Here is a 20,731-nt window from a genome sequence, read left to right on the forward strand (position 1 = left end):
TTCTTTGTACCTTACAATCCACTGCAGCGAAGAGAAGAGAATAGTACGGATAGCAAATGCAATGTTTTAAGTGTAATTAGTTCCTCTAAAAGGTTTTACTTTTTTCCCCGCACACTCAATATAGTTTTTGACTTTAAGATATTTTACAATCTCAGACTTGAGCAGAATGACTGGCAGTCATTAAAATGCACTTATTCATTCTTAGTGGATCAACAATCTGGAAGTTGACAGTCGGTATAATTCCTGGCCTTCCAGTGTGCAGGAACTGCTGCGTCCCACGTTCCCAGGGGTGATCAGACAAATCAGAAAAAACTTCCATAACTTTGTAAGTAGCAGTCTGACTAGGAATTAAACATGTTGGTGTTTTTTGTTGTTTGTTTTTGTTACTTGTATTTTTTTAACCATCAGGGACATTAACTTTGGCACTTACATGTATGCTTGATTGCTTACCACTTAAATATCTTGAGATTATATGCTCATCTTAAATATTTTGTTTTTCTTGTACTAGGGAGGTACGATTGAGATTCAGAGATTATTGAGCACGATTCTGTGGTATGTGTTAGACTGGTCTTGTGTGTGCCACTTTTACATCCACAGATTGCTCCACTGGTGGAACAAACTGTCATTTGACAAGTGCAAATTTGTGTGCATTTCAGCTTTGTGATAATAGCTGAAGTTGGTTAATGGAACTCCTCACATTTGTTACTTAATATTTCCTTAACAGAGTTAAGAGCAGCTTCAGTTGCCTTAGTTAGAAAGCATTCCTGCACCAAGAGTTCAAAAGATGATCATCAGTCCTCACATTACTCATGGGTGGCCCCTTCAGTTTGTGGATTGTCCAGTCTCTAGCTACAGCATATAGTTAGATCCAGCAAAGAGTTTGTGAAATCTGTATGGTAACACTTCAGCAGCTCAGACGAGGTACTTTTGATCAAGATTTTGGACTTCAAGATTTTAGTAGAAAGTATCACTTACTGGGTCTTATCTCTCTGGCAATGCATAAAATGGGATTGATGATAATTCTGCAATGAAACATGAATAAAAAAGCCCAGTATCTTGACTTCTTACGGACAGGTGCTGATAGTAGATCCTACTCACGAGACCACAGCGGAATTATTGAATGTGGCAGAAATGTTCTTCAGTAACCACATCCCACTAAGGTGATTACTGTACTTTTATTGGAATGTACTTTAGATTGGCTCTATTTTTGTGACTTTTGCAACTGCAAGTACTTAGTGCTAGGACGCTGTAGCACTGTAGCAATGTCAAATTACTTGTATTGGTGGCTGGGAAGGGCGTTTACTGAATATTGTTCCTTCTTCAAAACATTTTGAATATAACTTTTGCTGCTAGCAAAGCAGGACTGAATAAAAATTACTTGAACAGTCCAGAAGAATCTTAAAAGCAAGTACTATGGATGAAAGAGATGAAAAGCAAGATTCTGATGAACTCACCATCAGAGGCTGTGTATAGTAATGTTGATTCCAGGCCACTCTGCTCAAAATCATTTCATTTGGTCTACTTAGGAAAAGGCCCTTGCCTATCACGATCATATTCCACCATTGTATGAAGAGTTGATTATTTGTTATTATGATAGCTTCAAGATATGTTTGATTGCAGGATAGGACTTGTCTTTGTGGTTAATGACTGTGACGATGTTGATGGACTTCAGGATCCTGGCGTTGCCCTTCTTAGGGTGTACAATTACGTGGCACAAGAAATGGACATTAATTATGCTTTCCAGACAGTCATGTCTGTAAGTATTCATTTAAAATGGAAATGAGCATTTTTAATGTGCTTTTATGTATGTAAGATTAGTGTGTAGTTTTCCTATCTCTTTTCTCATTCTGTCAATGAGTTCTAAATGGGTCTATCCCCTCAGTATAGGTTTTTTTTTCTCTTGAATAGTTCCTGCTGCGTACTTTTGCTGTATAAATCAACATTATAGGTATTAGTAAATCCATTTTCACTTATGGTTTGACATTGTTACGTAAACCTATAAGCTGGGTCATGCTGTAATGTTATACTGCTGGTAACTTGAAGACTATGGCTTTTATTCTCAATTTTTTGTAATGTATTAGTTTAAGTCAAAGAATCAAAATATTTTGCCTTCAGGAAGGAAATGGTCAGTTATCTATTTTACACATGAGATTTGCTCTATTGTTTATGAGCATGTCTTGAGCTCTGAAGTGATGAGTAACTCTTTGAATATGCTTTACTTTAGCCTTTTTTTTCTCTGAGAACTATTTTCCTTCTCAAATACCTTTTGTAATCAAAAGTGCAAGTTGTTGTTTAAAGAAATCCATATTTAGCTACTTCTGATCTTGCTGGGATGACTGTAAGGTAAAGCAAGGTGATTTTCAGAGCTACGAGTGCTTCACACTTAGGTGTTTTTATTTCAGTGAATAACTATTAAAATATATTTTGCAAGCCAGCTCTTAAAGCTTTATAATTTTTAATATAATTACTGGAATACAGGTGATAGGTCAGTTTACCTTTCTTAAAGTGCTTTTCATTTGGTCTGCAAACTTGTATTTGTATTCCCCTTCCAGATATATAACAAAGTGAAAACAGGAGATCAGCTGAAGGTGGAGCATGTGGTTAGTGTTCTTGAGAAACAGTATCCTTATGTGGAAGTGAACAGTGTTCTGGGAATTGATTCTGCCTATGATCAAAACAGGAAGGTAAGAATTCATGAATTAAAGCATTTGTCACTTTTCTGCTTCAACACAGTTTGAGTATATGATTATGTACAGTTTCTTCATGCAACTTTCTTGCTAAGCACATATCTATTTCGTTATCACATTAGAGTGACTTTTAATAATGCTCTAGGAATTTATGTTCAGCACAAAGCTTTCTATAATATAAATAGTATGCATCACATATTGTAATCTAATACTTCTAAAATCTTCTGCATAGTACAGTAACCAAGATAACTTTCCCGTGACTCATAGATACTTCTCTTGTTCTGGCAAACTTAGAGTTTCAAGTGGAAGAACTTAGCAGTTTAAAACTGGTTTCAAAAATGGAGGTGATGTAATGGTTCAAAAGAGCTTAATGCTTAGGAGGGATTGGTGTGGATTTTCTTTCCTATTATCAGTATCTCAATACTGTATGAGATATAGCAATGATCGTGAATTCCTGATGGCTTTCCTGTAGCAAGACATTCAACAGTTTTCCTCAAAGAATTTCTTAGTTATTTTTAGGGTTGATTCTTTCCTGTACAGAGAAGACTGAGAGAGCAAATCAGTATTGGATTACTTTTACGTGAGATGAGGCAGATCCTATTTGAGATTGTACAGAGGGGAATGGATATTTGTTTTTCTTGACTGTTCTAGAAGAATGAATGAAAATACTGTCTACAATAACTCTTACAAAACAGCCTACATCTTAAAAGCTAAGGAAGGCAGTCAGAGTCATATGAATAGAATTTTATGCACACATGCTTTCCATCTTAGTATGTAGGAGAGTAGAGGGAAGAGCACTCTCTCAAGAGTCAGAACCCACTAAAGGCAGACAATTTTGAATGATAGAAGTCTTCTCAACTAACGTGCTAGACACCACATTGAACCCAAACAAAACAAATGCAGCAACTTAACACAAGTGCATGTCTGTATGATAAGGCAGCTCTTTTTGCTTGGAAGCTGAAAGACAAGGGCATCTTGGGCACATAAGATGCAGAAAGTGTTTTATGTGCTGCTGTAAGGACATCTTAGTGTGTTTAAAATTGACATTTTTTGAATGTTGTGTGGAAATATTCAGAATCCTTGTGGTAATGGGCTGATGTGGTAAAGCTACCTCTTTCCCCGGGTTTAGGCAGCGAGGAGTTACTACGAGCAGACGGGCGTAGGCCCTCTCCCTGTGGTGCTGTTCAATGGGATGCCTTTTCAAAAAGACCAGCTGGATCCTGATGACCTGGAAACGGTGACAATGCACAAAATCCTGGAAACCACAAGCGTCTTCCAGCGAGCTGTGTACCTGGTAGGTGTTGAGTGCAGCTGGGGCTTTAGAGAGAAATGAGTTTTTTTAAAACTGCCTCAAAAGTCCCAAAATATGTGATACACAAATCAACTTAACTTGCATATATTCTTATATTTTTCAAGTTGTCTAAGGCACACGTATGTTTGATATAATAAACGTTGCATTTCTCTTTTCTCTCCTTCAGGGTGAACTATCTAATGACCAAGATGTGGTTGAGTATATCATGAACCAGCCTAATGTTGTTCCAAGAATTAACTCAAGGATCTTAACGTCAGACAGAGAGTACCTAGATCTGACAGCAATGAGTAAGGGATACTTTTCATTGCGTTAAACCTGAAGTATCTGATTCAAAGACTTGCTGTCCCAATGGAAAGCTGTAGTGGCAAAGTATTACCCCAAGTAACACTGAAGCCCTAGTGCTGGCTGATATATTACTTACAGCATGAATATGTACAGATTTATCACAGCAGGAATTCGTTTCTTTCATACAAATCCTCAAGGGAATATGACTTGTGAAATTGAGAGTAAAAGTCAAGAACAGCATGTTCATGTAATATGTATAAAGCATCAGTTTGTTTCTTATTTCTAGCCTCTTTTTAAGCCGAGAGTGACAGACATCTCTGGAATTACTTAGGATTTTCTGTGACATGTATTTTAGCAGAACTTCTCAAGGCAAAGATTGCAGAATAATGGCAGGACTGCAAACACGCTTTCTTGAGTTGCTTGAAAAATAGTAACACAGTGGGTTTTTAAATGTATGTTGTTTATATAAATTAACTTGAATAATTATTTCAGTTAACTTCCTCAGTTTATTGTGTATTGACAATGGAAATCAAATCTAAAAAGCAGTATGATGAGGAAAAAACGGTGGGAAGTGTTTGTAATATTTTGGTAATGATGGTGAATTTTCATTCATTTTACATGGAAATTGTTTGGTTTGGCATCTAAATATTTTTTCTCTTCCTCAGATAACTTTTATGTGGATGACTTCGCTCGATTTAGCACGTTGGATTCCAAAGATAAGACAGCTGCTGTAGCAAACAGCATGACCTACTTAACAAAGAGAGGTAACATCTACTGTGGATTATGAACGGCAGTTTATTCTTGTGTGTGTTTCCAAGCATGCATACAGTACTCAACACGCACCTTGAGTCTTGTTCAGGCCTGTGGGCAATGCTGCAATCTAAGTGCTAAAAATTAAGATTTTTATAGGGTTTGACATCTACGTGGAGCAAAAACGTTTCACTCTGTAAACCTTGCCTTCTGTTAAAAATGGGAGTCCCACCCAGCCTGGACAGTACCGCTGGAAATGCAGCAGTGTAAGCTCTGATGCTGCAATTACGCTGTCTACAAAAACATAAAGGGGATTCTGGCCTTCTATCCTAATTTGAAATTTTGAAAGATTATATGGGTTCATTAAAAAAATGTTATTGCCCATTATATAAGTCAACTTGATAACCTGGTCCATGCTGCTCATTTCTGTGGCGCAGGTACTGCTTTTTCAATGATGGTATGGCTTAATTGCAGTGTACATAAAGTCCCTTGTTAGTATTAAAACTCAGCTGTGCTGCTCGTAGTAAGAACAGTATGCACAGACATAACACAGCACTTAATCAGACCTTTCCTATACCCATCTCTGTTGGGAATCATAAATAAGCTGCTGTCATTTGAACCAGTTCCTCTTGTTCCTGTCTATCACCTTTACTGGGCTCTCACAAGTTTCCCAGATACTGCCTGTTGCCACTCCTTCTCTCTTGTGTTTGTCTTTGGTTTGCATTCAGTCACTTACTCTTGGCAAGAGTTTCTCACTTTCCCTTTGTAGATTATTAATTAAACCTACACCTCATTTCAATGTGTATTAGTTTGTAGTCCCATAACTTAACAGTTTTGGGTCACTGTCCCTTTTGTCACTTAAGATACCTAATAACTGGTATCTGCTTGTAGTAATCTGTGTCACACTTATTTTTGCACATACTGATGGTATGATAACTATCAAGTTATTAATGTCTCTTTCCTTTCCCTCTTTCCTTTCTGCTGTGTGACCAGGAATGTCTTCCAAGGAGATCTATGGTAAATCATGCTTTGGCTTTCCATTCGTTGTTCTTCTGGGAATTTCCTGGTTCCTTTGTAACTTTGGCCTTAGAACTAGCAGGAAACGAAGAAAGCTTTTAAAATGCATGTTTGCTTTGTCCCTTTTTATTTTTCTACAAAATCGGTTACGTGAACTAACAGCTTCAGTACGTAGAAGCACTATGCTGCACTCTGGTTGGAATCAGTAAGTTATTTATAAGTTCTTTTAAAAAATTCTAAATTAAATAGGTATAAAAGAAAAATCCAGTTTAGAAACAGAAGTGCATGCTGTCCCATGTGGGTTTACTGAATGAGGTAAATGAACTCTAATATCACATCAATACAACTATTCTTCTCTTGTCAGGCTTTATCTGGGTCTTTCATATATTGTTCTACTTTGTTTCAAGTCTTTGCATGTTGACCTTGTTCTTCCTCCAAATGAAGAAAATGAAGAAAAACTGAAGTTTTCGTCTCAAGTTTCACCTTCAAATATTCCTCTCCTCCTTTTTTTTTTCTTCTGCAGATGATTCTTTTGTTAGACCAGTGACTTTTTGGATTGTTGGTGATTTTGATAAACCTTCAGGGAGGCAGTTGTTGTATGATGCCATTAAACATCAGGTAGGTGGTATTTTCACTTGCACCACTTAGCAGCGATAATAAAGCAGTAGACAGAGGCTTGAAAAACACAAGTTGTGCTTCTTCATGTTGTATGACCCTGGGGAGATCAGTTCTCCATTTTCTAGCTTCATATTATGTATAGGAGCTAGCACATCCTTAACCTTCTCTTCTTGGTCTTACTCTAATACAATAAAGAAAAGATGTTCTTTTAAGCTCCTGGTTCTAAATTGAAAATATCTCTGCTTTTATTTGGAGATTAACGTAAGCACTGTTCTCTGCTCTGTCCCATTTGTTCCAGGAAGGTAACTGAATCATAAAAATCTATAGCTTACTGCTGAATCACTCTTTTGCCAGCTCTCTGAGTGCTGGCTGTGGTCCAGTGTCTCTTATGCAGGACAGTATTACATAGAAGATTCTTGGCACAGTGGTGCCTGTAGGTAAACTTGAAGTTGAACAGTGGAGTTTATTGTATTATAGACTTTTTCTTCTCATTTAAAACAAAACCTAGAACTTTCCTAATTCATATTTGGTTAAATACAGAAATCCAGCAATAATGTTCGAATTAGCATGATTAATAATCCTAGTGAAGATCCAAACAGCAGCAACACTGTTGTCGCCAAGGCCATATGGGCAGCTCTGCAGACGCAAACGTCAAATAATGCCAAGAACTTCATCACCAAAATGGCAAAAGAAGAAGTAGCAAAGGCACTAGAGGCAGGAGCTGACATCTTAGAATTTGCTGTTGGGGTAAGTATGGCTTCTTGTGTTTACAAAGGTAGGGTGTTTGTTCTTACGTGAATTTCTTAGTGTAGCATGTTTGTACTACAAAAGATAAAGTAACAATGGAGGGTTCTCTGAAAGTTTGACTCCCCCTAAATATAACTGTCCCTCTAAAAATAAAGTAAATCCTCGTGCACATCCAAGCTGCACAACATTAAAAAGTCAAAGGAATACAGTTTAAGGGATCTGTTTGAGTGAGTCTTTTATTGGGATTTAGGAGAGAACTTCAATCTCATAATCTCTTCAAAAAGCAGTGGAAAAATGCATTTCTCAAACTGGGTTTAAAAGGTTGGGCAGAATCACTTCAGAACAAATGAATAGAACAAGTGGTCTAAATAGCAACAATTAATAGGGCTGGGGCCCTTCACTGATAGGCAAGAACTGAGTTTAAGACCACAAAGAAAAAGGGGCATGGGGATAAATTTTAGCTAGATTTTAAGATGTTCTCGGATGGAAACAAAAAAAAAAAGATATCTTTTAAAATGCATTCAGAGGTGTATTTTTTTTTTCCCATTTCAAAAATAAGTATTCTTTTCTTTCAGGGTATGGATACCAATATTTTTAAGGAAGCCTTCGAATCTCCCAAAGTGGATTTCATTCTGTCCCATGCTGTATATTGCAGAGATGTTCTCAAGCTGAAGAAGGGACAGAGGGCTGTGATCAGCAATGGAAGGGTGAGATCACATGGTGAAAGAGATTCTCCTTGTGGGAAAGATGCAGACCTTGAGCAGCGGGGATCAGATATGTGTTCAGACCTAGGGATGGGATGAGGAGAGCTGACCTCTTTCAGGTTGCTGGATTGCTTCCCAGTTATTTGTTCAGATGTGCAGTGACCTCTTCTTGGTAGTGGCAGCTGTTAGTTGTTGATGTTGCATACAAATTCAGATTTGTTGGTAACAGTTGTGCTCCTGTTGTCACTGAATTGAGTCCGGGGCCAAAAAGGATGATAAATTTAATTATGCTGCTTCAGTTCATTGGACATTGAACTGAGTATTGGTGCCTTAATTTCTTCCACCAACTCTTTTTAAAAGAGACGCTTAGATTTAGGCAAGATATGTTACAGCAGTATTTCACTGCTGGTAATCAGTTTTCAGTTTTCTTCTGTCACCTGCTTTCTAGTTAGGGGCAGGGAGGAGAAGGCAGGTTCCATGGCTGCTGTATGCTTTAATGGGTTAAAAAATATTCAAGCGATGAGCTGTGGCATGGAGTTGCCTAGGTAAAACTTCAGGCTTTTGAAGGCCAGAGGAATGAGATTTGCAGGAATACTGCCACTGGCCTGGCAATCTGTTTACGTGCATTAATACATCTTGAAAAGTTTAGTTTAATATGCCATGTTTTTGCAAATCAAACATTCAGTGAAAATTCTAAGCATAATTCTAAGCATTTTATGACTTTATCTGGGGTATTTTGTTCATGGCTGTAAACAGAATTATCTTTTAAACTTTGCTGCCTTTGACAGTAATATTCACCTGAGCAGCTAACACCCACGAAGATTGAGCTGGAGTATTTATTTAATACATCTTTGAATTTTTTTCAGTGTAGCTCTTGCCTAATACTGCTGAACTCACTCTTTTTTTTTCCCTCCATATAAAAGATAATTGGCCCATTAGAGGATGGTGAGATGTTCAATCAAGATGACTTCCACCTCCTTGAGAATATCATCCTAAAGACATCAGGACAGAAAATCAAATCTCAAATTCAGCAGCTGGGATTTGAAGAAGATCTGTAAGTAGACATGAAGAGGCTGGCAAAAAGTGGTGCTGTCCTCATAATGTGGCTTTCTGCAGCCTGGAGAAAGCTTGCTCGTTAATATTAAAACCTTCAGACTTCTTGTGGGTTTTTCTCCTAGCTAAGTCTTAGCTTGACACACTGTTTTAAATCATCTTCCTCCTACATGCCAGGGTTCCGTAATTCCTGTGTAGGATTACTGTTACCTATTTAAAGAAGAAATGAAGGAGGTGAGACGCTGGAGTATGTTTTCTGAATATATCTATAGTTCAACTAACTGCTGCTGGCCCATCAGTATCAAACGTAGTAATCTATTTCACTGTTAGTGCTGCAGAAACGTGTAAACTGCTATTAACTTCTTAAAGAGAAATAACGAAAAAAAAAAGGGAAGAGATGTGATAATGAAAATTGTAGTTCTAGATAATTCTTGCAGTAGATGAGCTACTCAAAAGAAAGGTGTCTTCAGGATCAAGGATGCCAGTCTTTGAAACTGAAGTCTGTAGGTGCATGAGGGTGGTGGAGGGACGTGGGGGGATGGAGATTATTGCAAGAAGATAATTGCCATCATATTTAGCATTACATCTGTCAGCGGTTTACGGGCATTCGGCCTGGTTCCGTGACGAAAGGGACAGGGGACCCATAGACCCATGCCCCGGGAAAAGGGAAAAAGGGTAAGGAGATGGCCCTGAGAGCAAAGAACAGTGGCAACAATCTGAGGAGAAACAAACTAATTTACTAAATAAGATATCGGAATGCAAAACAACACACTGTAATACAATATAATTACAATTTAAGCTGATAAATCCAATACAGAGAGAGAGAATGTCCCAAAATCAAGGTAGGCCTTACTCTACTACCGATGATAAGATGGCTGGATAGCGAGGTGCTGCCAGGATGAGAGATGGGCGGAAAAAGGGCCGAGTTCTTGTGATCTGCAAGTTTTTATCTTTTCCCTCTGTCTGGAAATGGTAACAGAGGAGTAAAGTACCCTGGGGACTGTAGTAGTCCTTCTCTTCTGAGAACCAGGTACATACACTACATGATGTTATGATGTGGAATACCTACAACTGAAAATCACAAAACCATGACATCTTTCTGTGATGGTGCTTGGCTTTGAAAGACCTTCGATACAGTATTACTTCTTGGTAAAGCTATCTTATATGTACCAATTTTCATTGAAGTTTCAAGAGGTTTTATGTTTTAAGATTAAATATGGTATTCTTATAATACTAGACTGAAAAACAGAGTCATAGAATCATAGAATTGCTCAGGTTGGAAAGGACCTCCAAGATCATCAAGTCCCACCGCAACCTAACCATACTGCTCTAACAACCTACCGCTAAATCATGTCCCCGAGCACCACATCCAAATGGTTTTTAAACACATTCAGGGAAGGTGACTCAACCACCTCCCTGGGGAGCCTGTTCCTGTGCTTAACGACCCTTTCTGTAAAGAAGTTTTTTCTGATATCCAACCTAAACCTCCCCTGGCACAACTTGAGGCCATTTCCCTTTATAGAATCATAGAATTGATTCTATCCCAAATAATGGGAATGATAACGAGGAAGAAGTTGTCTGAAGGAATTTTGACTTAATGATAGGTCCTCTCTCTCTTGGAAGTTTCTCTGTTGCTTCCTAGTACTTAAGAGCCACAATTTAAAAAGATTGGTGTGAATGAAGGGTTTGATCTGAATCTCTTACAGACCTGAGAGAGGTTAGTGAGGCTGAGGGATGCAGTGCCTGCAGCACTGTTGAACCCTAAAATGAGAGCAGTTTGATGGCATTCATGGTGTCAGTCAAACCCTTTGGTACCCTCAGTGTTAGGGCTGCAACCCATTTAAATTATTGGTTCTAGATTGAGGAATTAAACATGTTTAAGGGTTAGAGTTAATTCAGAGAATCCTTAGAGTTAGTTGAGGACAGTAAGGGCACTGTGTTCTGGCCTAAATTTCTGTTTTCAGAAGCACCCATCATCTATTTCCATGCTTCTGCTTTTCAAACCAGTTAATTATAAATATAGAGAATGCTTGTGTGGAGAGGTAGTAGAACTGTTAGGTTGTGTACCTCAATTCAGTTCAGGCTTTTCAGCCTTCTCGTTTGCTGCTAGTTGACAGAAATGTGATATATGCTTGCATTTTTCTGTATGCTTGTAAACCTCTTTTTTTTTTTTCCTTCAGTGCTAGTGACTTGGTAATGAAAGTGGATGCTCTTCTTTCTGCTCAACCAAAAGGAGAGGCAAGAATTGAATATCACTTTTTTGAAGAACGATACAGGTATAGGATAGGATTGTTGCTGCTTGCTGGGCAATGTGCTCTTCCTTGTTTTTTAACATTCTCGTGTTTAAATTACACTTAACATTAAAAAAAAAAATACAAGCTGCAGTAGGGAAGTACCTAACACTTGTTAGAGCGTGGTCAATTTTCATAGTGTATGTTTCATAATATGTACTTAACTGTATGCATGTGTATGTGTATTTGCATTTTTTTCTCTATTGGTTTCAGAACGTGCGCAGTGTTTAGGAAGTACTTTGACTTCAGAGGCGATGAATAGTGTTTTTTTCTGTGCTTATTCAATACATTTGACAGTTTAAAATTCTTTTTTCTTCTGTTTAGTGCAGTTAAACTGAGACCAAAAGAGGGGGAGACATATTTTGATGTTGTGGCCATTGTTGATCCTGTTACCAGAGATGCTCAAAGACTTGCTCCGCTACTTTTGGTATGTATACAGCGTTGTCATGTGTTTTAGAACAGTTTGTAAAAGTTTGTTGTTTTTTTTTTCCAGCTCTGTAATTTTGAAATGTTTGTCTTTTTCCTTGACTCTGTAGTGACAAGTGGCTTTCTAATGATGCAGACGAAATGCACAGTATGTTACTGCTGAATCACTGTGTACTACACACAAACAAAATCATGCATCTAGACAGCTTTTAGTTTCACCACTTTGACAGCTTAACTGGTAATGATTATTCTTGAGGAAGAAAGTCCCTGCATCCAAAAAAGGATGCCTGCAAGTGAGGGAGCATGTAGCTGATCTAATTACATCCAGATGGGTGTGGTAAAGCAAATAATGAGAAGGGGGCTTGAGAACAAGCAGGATATGTGCCTCCTTTCCTAGTTAGAGTTTTAAGGATTGTCTCTTTCTTGTTACTGTAGGTTTTGAACCAATTGATAAATATGAACCTAAGGGTGTTTATGAACTGCCAGTCAAAACTTTCTGACATGCCTCTAAAAAGGTAAGCATTACCATTACAGGGTTAAAACAAAGCAACAACCTGCCTGAAACCTGAAAAAGAGCAGTATGGAAGCAGAAGCATATGCTTATTGTAGTAAAGCTGGCAATGGCTGTTTGGAAGCCTTGTCACAAGTTGGGATGTAGCCTGATGGAGAAAACCACCCCTACACCAGGTTCCACAACTCTGCTGGGCCGTGTCTCTCAAGCCCTTAATTCCCACTCTCCCACTTCCCCATCCCTCCAAAAAAATTCCATCCACACCAGAACTCTACCAACCAACAAAAAAAACACCCCAAATTAACAATAACAGCAACAACAAACAACAACAACAACAACAAAACACAATCAATGCAGAGTGAGAGCAAATTTAACTCCCTGAAACGTTGAGGCACAGAAACATGATCAGATGTCCTTCAGAAGGTCTCAATAACTAAGTAAAATAACATGAGTTCCCACAGAGAATCCAGGAATTTGTGGGTGGTGTGAGGTAGTGGTGCTGGTTTACAAGTTGGGTGGGTTTTTTATGTATATGAGCAGAGGTATGTCACTTACTGATCTTTATGGCTGATCCATGTTCACTCTGGTTCGTCCTTCAAGATGAAAACTGTTTGTTCTAAGCATGTTGCTTTGGGCAAAGCGTCCTGTACACAGCAGGGAATAAAAATTCCATATAGCAACTCTGGGAGACGTTGGAGCTCTGGGAAAACTGATGCTGTCATTAAGTTCAGAGCATGAACTATTAGCAAAGTTTGGCGGAAGTATGTTAAAACCTTTTCTTTCTGCAATTTCAGCTTTTATCGCTATGTTTTGGAGCCAGAAATTTCTTTCACAGCAGATAACAGCTTTTCTTCTGGACCAATTGCCAAGTTTTTGGATATGCCTCAGTCTCCACTGTTCACATTGAACCTAAATACTCCTGAGAGTTGGATGGTGGAATCTGTCAGAACCCCATATGACCTTGATAATATTTACTTAGAGGAGGTAAGTGAAATCAGCATGTTACTTTTGTTGCATTTAAATGTTGTTTTTCCAGGGGTTATTTTTCTAATTGGAAAGAAATTAGAATTTCAAAATGCTAATAAACATAAAGGGGTTGGTCTTAACACTTGTCACAGTTGCAGATGTCTAGAAATTTTACAGGAGGGCTCTAGATACTTGTGGATGCCTGGAAGGTGCCACAGAGTGAACAATGCTGTAGGCTGGAAGCAGATCCTGCAGAAGTGCTGCTTTGAGTGTGTGTATATCTGTTCCAAGTGTGTGTATATATATATATATGTTGTTTCAGAATGTCCTGAGCTAGAAACAAAGAAACGCTTTGTTGGTCATTAAATATATATATTATTTATTTATGTATTAAAGTATTTCCTGTTAGTGCTCCCAAAGGCTAATATCATAAAGGAAAACAAGATCTGCATCTCATTTCTAGTAAGCGAATCCCACTTACTTTGCTTGCGCTGAGAAGTGCCCAAGCAGGCTTTAGCCACTTGTTCATTTCACAGCTTTTGTTAGCAGGAAACACTTGTGTACTCCAGAAAGGATATGCAGTATCAGCAGAACAGTAGAACTGGTGTGGCAGACACGCACTCAGCTGCAGAACTTTTAGGAACTGACTGCTGTCAAAACAGGCTGTGAATTGGACCTTTAGAATATTGGCCTGGGCTTTTGCCCCACGTACAGAAAGATAAAATACAGAGAAAAACCATGGAGCTGGAAGTTAGTACAGAAATGATTTTAAAAACAAAGGAGTAATATCTGTGCTCACAAGCTGATGATTCTTATTTCATCTTTAATAGGATAGATAAGACAGTGCTAATTATTAATTTCTTGCTGTTAACAGTTAACTTGGTCTTTACTAGTTCTTAGAAGCTCTACAAGTAGTGGGCTGCGAAGCAGTTACAGATGCACTGCACTGGCATATAATGATGTACCCTAAAACCATGCAGCTGAAAGTTTAAAAAAAAAAAAATCCACGTGATGAGAAGTAGAAAATGCTGGACTTCAGAGTGTGAAGTGAATTACCTAAGGAGGTGACCAAATACTGTAGTTATTGCCTTTATTTAGCTGGTCTTTGGATAGCACCCACCTCCATTTAGATGAATTGAAAGGCTGAGAGAGGGGCAGTAGATGCTACAGGCATGCTCAAAGTGCCATCCGAAGTATCTACCTGTTGATTAAATCCAAAATAAATGTAAAAAGAACTGTGAAATAGAGCAACAGTCCTTCCCTTTCTTACCCTGACATACAACCAGTTGAGAGCCAGAGGTTTTTGGTCAGGAACAGCCTTAATAATGCATGCTCAATGGAGCCAAGCTCTTTGAGGGTTTCTGGGTATTCACTCAATAGAACTACTCCGGTAAAGTTAAGTAAGTGCTTGTTAATTACTGTGACTATCTTGGAGAGTAACCGGATCATTAAAAGAAATTGCACTTCTGTGCTAGTGCTGAGTTCAGCAGTATCGTCTCCTTACAGGTGGATAATATTGTTGCTGCAGAATATGAGTTGGAGTATCTGCTTCTGGAGGGACACTGCTATGATATCACCACTGGGCAGCCACCTCGGGGCCTCCAGTTTACCCTGGGAACCTCAACCAATCCTGTCATCGTGGATACCATTGTTATGGCCAACTTGGTAAGCATGTGATTCCATTTGGCACTGAAGAACTGTGGTTCTGCAGTCAGCACAACCACCTGCACAAGCCATTAAGTATCGTCAAGTACATGGGCTATGGGCACATGACATTACTAACATCCCACAGTTGTTGGCAAATGTGTCGGAACCACATTGTTTTTTGGTTGATCAGCATTGTAGAAAACAAAGGAAGTGTGAAAGAACAGGAAGTTCTTAATGTAGTCAGCAATCAAGCAAAAGAGTCTGCAGTCCAAGTACATGATTGTTTTCTGCAGCTGTCTTTAATCCACACTAGACTGTGAGAGGTTGTGGACTGAAATTATGGCAAGGGGAGTTAGCCACTGGAATATTTCCTTTATAAGTAATATTAGTAAAAAACTGAAATAAATTTTTTTTTTAAATATTGAAACATATTGTACAACGTACAGAGCAAGTAAGGAAAAAATGTGCACTTCCTCTATTTAAAATTCTTACACTTTTCTATTTCTTCTTGCCTTTTCATAGCCAATTTATATTCTATAGTGACATGATATTTATAACTATTGAAGGGAAGGTGAGCCTTATTTTTTGTATGAACGCATTCCATGTGCTGGATGACTTGGAGTGGGTTTGTGACATAGAACCTATGTTACTACTTCCTGCTGTAGCTGAAATACCTCTCTCTAGCTTCTCCATGGATAACCTCATGTTTTGTAGGCAGAACTTTCACAGGCTGCTGCGTACTTACCGACCAGTGCTTAGAAATGCACCCACTCCTTCATGAGGGCAAGCTTCTGCAGAAGCAAATTTGGGATTGTGCTGTTCCTATCAAGGCGTCTTGAAGACCTTGTCATCTAACACTGGATGTTTTAATAATTGTCTCTTATGGAAAAAAATGGAAGTTTTTGTGTTATGTAGGGTTTGTTTTTCCCAGTTCTCTGGGTTTTAGGTTCTTATGGTTACATTAATCAGCTGGGTTACAAGTAACTATTTCTAAATACAAATCAGTGGGACAAAATACATGACTTACAAACTTATTTTTATGTGATTATGTTTTCTGGAAATTGACAGATACTCATTTCTCTTTACAGGGTTACTTCCAGTTAAAGGCCAATCCTGGTGCGTGGACTCTAAGGCTCAGGAAGGGCAGATCGGAAGATATCTACAGGATCTACAGGTAGGACAGTACAAGAAATACTTCGGTCTCTTTCTTGTAAAACCTTTTAAATTATACTGGCACCACAACATGTGAATCTAATGGTTCACTTGCCCAAGTGCAGTGAATTGGTTGGCAAATTCCATTTTGTACTGTGCATAAGTTGTGTGAGATGAAAGAAATTAATTCCTTTACTGAACCCAGTCTGTGTTCAAGTATGTATTCGAAAATGTCTGTATTTGTTACCTCTTTGTCACATGGCTCAAACATGTCTTACAATACTCAGCTTTAATAGTGTGTAGAAAAACATGCAGAAGACATAAAGAACATATTTTTACTGTGTAGTAAAGTGTCTTAATGTATTTTCAGCCACGATGGCACAGACTCTCCACCTGAAGCTGACGAAGTTATTGTCGTTCTCAGCAACTTCAAGAGCAAAATTATTAAAGTGAAGGTGAGTTTAAAAACCTAGAGCTGTTCTTAAAAACAGACTGCTTGAGCTGTGCTGGGGGAAGAAACTGATTGCAGCCCTGATGATGCCTTCCTGCAAGCTTACTTAAGAGGCAGTTGGCAAAGTTCACATTACAGCATCTATAATGGAGGGAATTATCTGTATAGACTTGGGTTTGTTTCTTTTGACGCAGGAGAGAATGATGCAGTTGCTGTGCTCTTTGTATGCACACGAGAAACAATTATGCTCCCATTTTACTGGCTTAGGTATGCTTATGACTTAAGAAAAACCTGTTAGTTTTGTAAGGCCTTTATATAAGTGGTAAGCACTTGGTGTATCCACTGAACCAGAATTTTTTCTGTTTCAGATAAAATTCACTCAATTTGTAATACACTTTCTATCAATCTGATAGAATAGGTGCGAATACAATTTCTTAAAACAAAGGCAAGTTATAAATTTACTGTCTTTCAGGATTGCTTTTCATATAACAGTATAGCTGAAACATGTAATGAGGATGAGTGATGGTTATGCCACTTCTGGTTCATGCTTCCCCACAGGATTTACTTGTGTTAGAGTAATTCTGGGATGTTTTCCTGTTTGTTTTTTCCTGCCTTGCTTGCTTACTTGCCTTGAAGTCTGAGTGGCTGATAACACATCAGAGAAACACACAACGCAGTATTGAGCTGTTGTGTTGGTTTTTTTTATTGACCGGGTTGCTGCTTTGTTTGAGCTTCTTCTTTGCCAGTTTCCTTCATCAAGGATCATCTCTATATACCTCTGAGCAAAGTGTTTTTAACCATTTAGACAAGCACACCCTTGGTTTCTGATGTCAGTTCCCTGCTGAGCTGTTTCTCTGTACAGCTTAGGTTACATACCAGCTACTGGACACAATTCAAACTGAGGCTAAAAACGCTCCACAGCTGTTTGCCCAGTACCTAGTTCTACTCTCTCAAGCAGTGTTATGCTTTTACAGGTTCAGAAAAAACTAGACATGATGAATGAAGATCTACTGAGTGATGGTACCAGTGAGAATGAGTCTGGATTTTGGGAATCTCTCAAATGGTAAAAATGAATTCAGTAATAATCTGCAAGTCTCTTGAAATGGAAAGCTGTTTGTTCTTCTCATGATACAGATGGGTCAGTGATAGTACATAGCCATCTATTAGAATAGTTTGAACTTAGGGCTTGACTCATTGGAACTATATCTTTCCTAAGACCCCTTAGTTTCTAGAGAGATGAATTACTGCTTTGTCCTGCTTGTGTTCCCTTACCACCCGTGCTACAGGGATGTCTAAAAACATTGCTTGTTTCCAGGAGCTTAATCTCAGCCAGGCATCTTCCAATTACAAGCAAGTAGGCTTCCATGTTTGTGTCTGCGCTGCTCTGTCTTGTGCACTGTGGTGCCCAGGCCGGGGAGAGGGATGCAAAACAGCACTGTAGTAATTTATAGTCTGTTGCGCACTTTCTGGGTTTTCTATCTTGTCTCTCATAAATACATTTGTCCTTTCAGGGGATTCACAGGAGGACAAAAGAATGAAGATGTGAAACAGGATAAAGATGATGTATTAAATATATTCTCTGTGGCTTCAGGACACTTATATGAAAGATTCCTACGGTCAGTTCAGAATTTATATTCTGGGCGTTTCAAATGGTGAACGTGCTCTGCTGTACACAAGTAAAAAGATTAGAATTTGCAGGAATATTTAAAAACAAACAAAAACAAAACCCGAACAAAAACCAAACAAAAAACCGAAACCACAACGTTCTCCAGCAGCATAGAAGTCTTCTATGACAGGAACTTTTGTCTGCTTCGTATTCAGATACAAAATAGCAATATGCTATCTAGCAAATTCAGTCTGTGTTAGGAAATTTCTCACTACAAAAAAATTAGGTGCAAATGTTTTGTTAAGAATGTATAAGTCATAGTTGCTCTGGAAAAGAATCTGAACTTGTGTTCTCAGCAGACTGTCAAAGCCAACAGGTTTTTTATTCTAGCTAGAGCTCAGCAATATGTGATAGGTTGAAGCTGCCCGCTTTTTCTTCTTCACACACCGAGCTCAGTAATCTGACATGCTGCGGTTGGTCTAATAATGTGAAGTAGCAATTTGTAATCTGTTTGCAGCTGATCTCTAGCGAGTGGTAGCTATTCCTGCAAATGTTTTATCTTTTTCTCTTGATAGCATAATGATGTTGTCTGTGCTGAAACACACGAAGACTCCCTTAAAGTTTTGGTTTCTGAAGAACTACTTGTCACCTACGTTCAAGGTTTGTTGCTAATTAGAAATGCATACTCTTGTGGGAAAAGTAAATAAGAAAAACATTTCAAGTTGTGCATCGTACAATTATGTAACCATATGTGCAGTTACCTGTCTGTATACTTTCTGTTTTCACAAGGATTCAAACTGTCTTTTAGAAAGAAGTCAGACTGAGAGTAGACTTGTGCCAAAGATAAATATTTAAGAGAACAGCATGTAACTGGAAAACGATACTTGGGTTTCAACATTTTTTTTGCAACTCATGTGATAATGGTGCAGAGTTCAAGATGAAAATTGAGGCTATAAACTTGTGTCTTATACATATGGGTTGAAAGAGCATAGGAAAACAGCAGGGAAGCAAGGGCTATAACTGGGAATAGAGACGGCTTCCTAAGAAGGGATGTTAAAAGCACATGTTCAGACTGATGAGAGTACATAGGCAGTGCATGTTAGAGTGCCACGGGGTCTGGATGAACACACCTGGAAATATTTATCAATTATCTGTGATTCCTCCTGAATCGAATGGCAGGATTCAAAACAGAATGCAGAGGTAAATGAATGGCAAAACTGTATTTCAAGAATTTGCAAATTCTAACATGTAATATTAGGTAGTAGTGTTTGTTGCAGAAACTCACTCACTTATGAGCTCAAGGGGAAATAAGTAGCAGTGTTTGTGTTGCTGCAAGAGCTGTGGGCTGTGCTGTGACTGCTCCTGGGAGGTGCAGCAGTATGGTTCCCCCCTTCTTTGCGAGTGGTTGTATTTTGCCAGTATCTCTCAGCAACATCTGTTGCTCTCCTGGTGTTGGAGGACACCTCACAGATGAGAACATCGCCTGATTTGACAGTGGGCCAAGTTGTTCTAGTAAAGAGTTTCTCTCAGTTCTTTTCTAATGTTTTATTCTGAGATGGGAATCTCGGTCTTGTAATGCACTTTTCTTTTTCCAGCAGAGGATCAAAGAATTGAGATAAGCTCCCTTTTTTTCGCCCCTCCCTCTGCAGGAGTTCATCCCATACATGGCAAAGAAGTACAACTTCCAGTACGAGCTTGTCCAGTACAAATGGCCACGCTGGCTTCACCAGCAAACAGAGAAACAGCGAATCATCTGGGGTTACAAGATCCTCTTTCTAGATGTGCTCTTCCCATTAGCTGTTGATAAAATCTTATTTGTGGATGCTGATCAGGTAACACAGGATGGAATTACTTGATCTTTTCCTTTTTTCCCCTATACAAATAATATGTTCTAGAATACAATTTCTGTGTTTAAAAAAGTTGCAAGTCTGAGCACTTCACAGGCATGACTGAAGGCTGATTCTGTAACTCTAGCATGCTTCAGCCAGCGCTTGTTTTCCAGCCTGTTCCCACAAAGCTTGGTTTTGTTGGCCTGTCTCTTACTTTTGGCTGGCTCCTCACTCACTGTTGTGATTCCAGCTCATTTGCCAAACAGGTTCCATTTTGTCCTGACACTTGTGTGGTTCCAGCTCCGTTCCCCAGGCCTGCAGGTCACTTACCACACACCGTGTTTTCCTAAGTCCACAAACACTCTCCTCCTCCCACTCGCTGCTCGCTTTTAGCTTGGCCAGGTCTGAATGGCTTTCAGAGGATCTAGAAGGCAATTCCCTCATGCACGAAGCTGTGCCATGCTGCAAAGCAAGCAGTGTCTGGGAGGCTTTGTCTGCGCTTACTACCCCAACACTTTGAACATACAGGATGCGTGTGCAGTGAGAACTGCCAAAAACACTCCTTCAAACATATATGAGATTGTAAAGTACAGATTATCTATACATAAACATAAAATGCCCTAGGCATTTTGGCATATAGACAGTATGATCCCTTGTCAGATAAGAACCATTATAACTT

The 20,731-nt window shown here is 38.8% G+C and overlaps 1 protein-coding gene across 6 annotated transcripts in view; it reads left to right on the forward strand.

Annotated features, from left to right (window-relative positions):
• UGGT1 (UDP-glucose glycoprotein glucosyltransferase 1) overlaps window positions 1-20,731 on the forward strand; it is a 41,443-nt gene that overhangs the window by 14,083 nt on the left and 6,629 nt on the right. For 5 of the 6 annotated variants that reach the window (XM_021394914.1, XM_021394916.1, XM_021394918.1 and 2 more), the window contains 23 exons: window positions 206-325; window positions 1,075-1,160; window positions 1,621-1,756; window positions 2,553-2,684; window positions 3,817-3,981; window positions 4,166-4,286; window positions 4,950-5,048; window positions 6,028-6,051; window positions 6,575-6,669; window positions 7,210-7,416; window positions 7,992-8,123; window positions 9,044-9,174; window positions 11,354-11,449; window positions 11,789-11,891; window positions 12,326-12,405; window positions 13,196-13,385; window positions 14,874-15,032; window positions 16,103-16,188; window positions 16,537-16,621; window positions 17,592-17,680; window positions 18,129-18,233; window positions 18,799-18,883; window positions 19,873-20,055. In XM_021394914.1, the coding sequence (XP_021250589.1) occupies window positions 206-325; window positions 1,075-1,160; window positions 1,621-1,756; window positions 2,553-2,684; window positions 3,817-3,981; window positions 4,166-4,286; window positions 4,950-5,048; window positions 6,028-6,051; window positions 6,575-6,669; window positions 7,210-7,416; window positions 7,992-8,123; window positions 9,044-9,174; window positions 11,354-11,449; window positions 11,789-11,891; window positions 12,326-12,405; window positions 13,196-13,385; window positions 14,874-15,032; window positions 16,103-16,188; window positions 16,537-16,621; window positions 17,592-17,680; window positions 18,129-18,233; window positions 18,799-18,883; window positions 19,873-20,055 (2,709 nt within the window). The remainder of the gene's footprint in view (window positions 1-205; window positions 326-1,074; window positions 1,161-1,620; window positions 1,757-2,552; window positions 2,685-3,816; window positions 3,982-4,165; window positions 4,287-4,949; window positions 5,049-6,027; window positions 6,052-6,574; window positions 6,670-7,209; window positions 7,417-7,991; window positions 8,124-9,043; window positions 9,175-11,353; window positions 11,450-11,788; window positions 11,892-12,325; window positions 12,406-13,195; window positions 13,386-14,873; window positions 15,033-16,102; window positions 16,189-16,536; window positions 16,622-17,591; window positions 17,681-18,128; window positions 18,234-18,798; window positions 18,884-19,872; window positions 20,056-20,731) is intronic. The other variant, XM_021394915.1, reaches the window with a different exon arrangement.

This window comes from Numida meleagris, chromosome 4 (genome assembly GCF_002078875.1).
Source record: "Numida meleagris isolate 19003 breed g44 Domestic line chromosome 4, NumMel1.0, whole genome shotgun sequence".
Taxonomy (NCBI): domain Eukaryota; kingdom Metazoa; phylum Chordata; class Aves; order Galliformes; family Numididae; genus Numida; species Numida meleagris.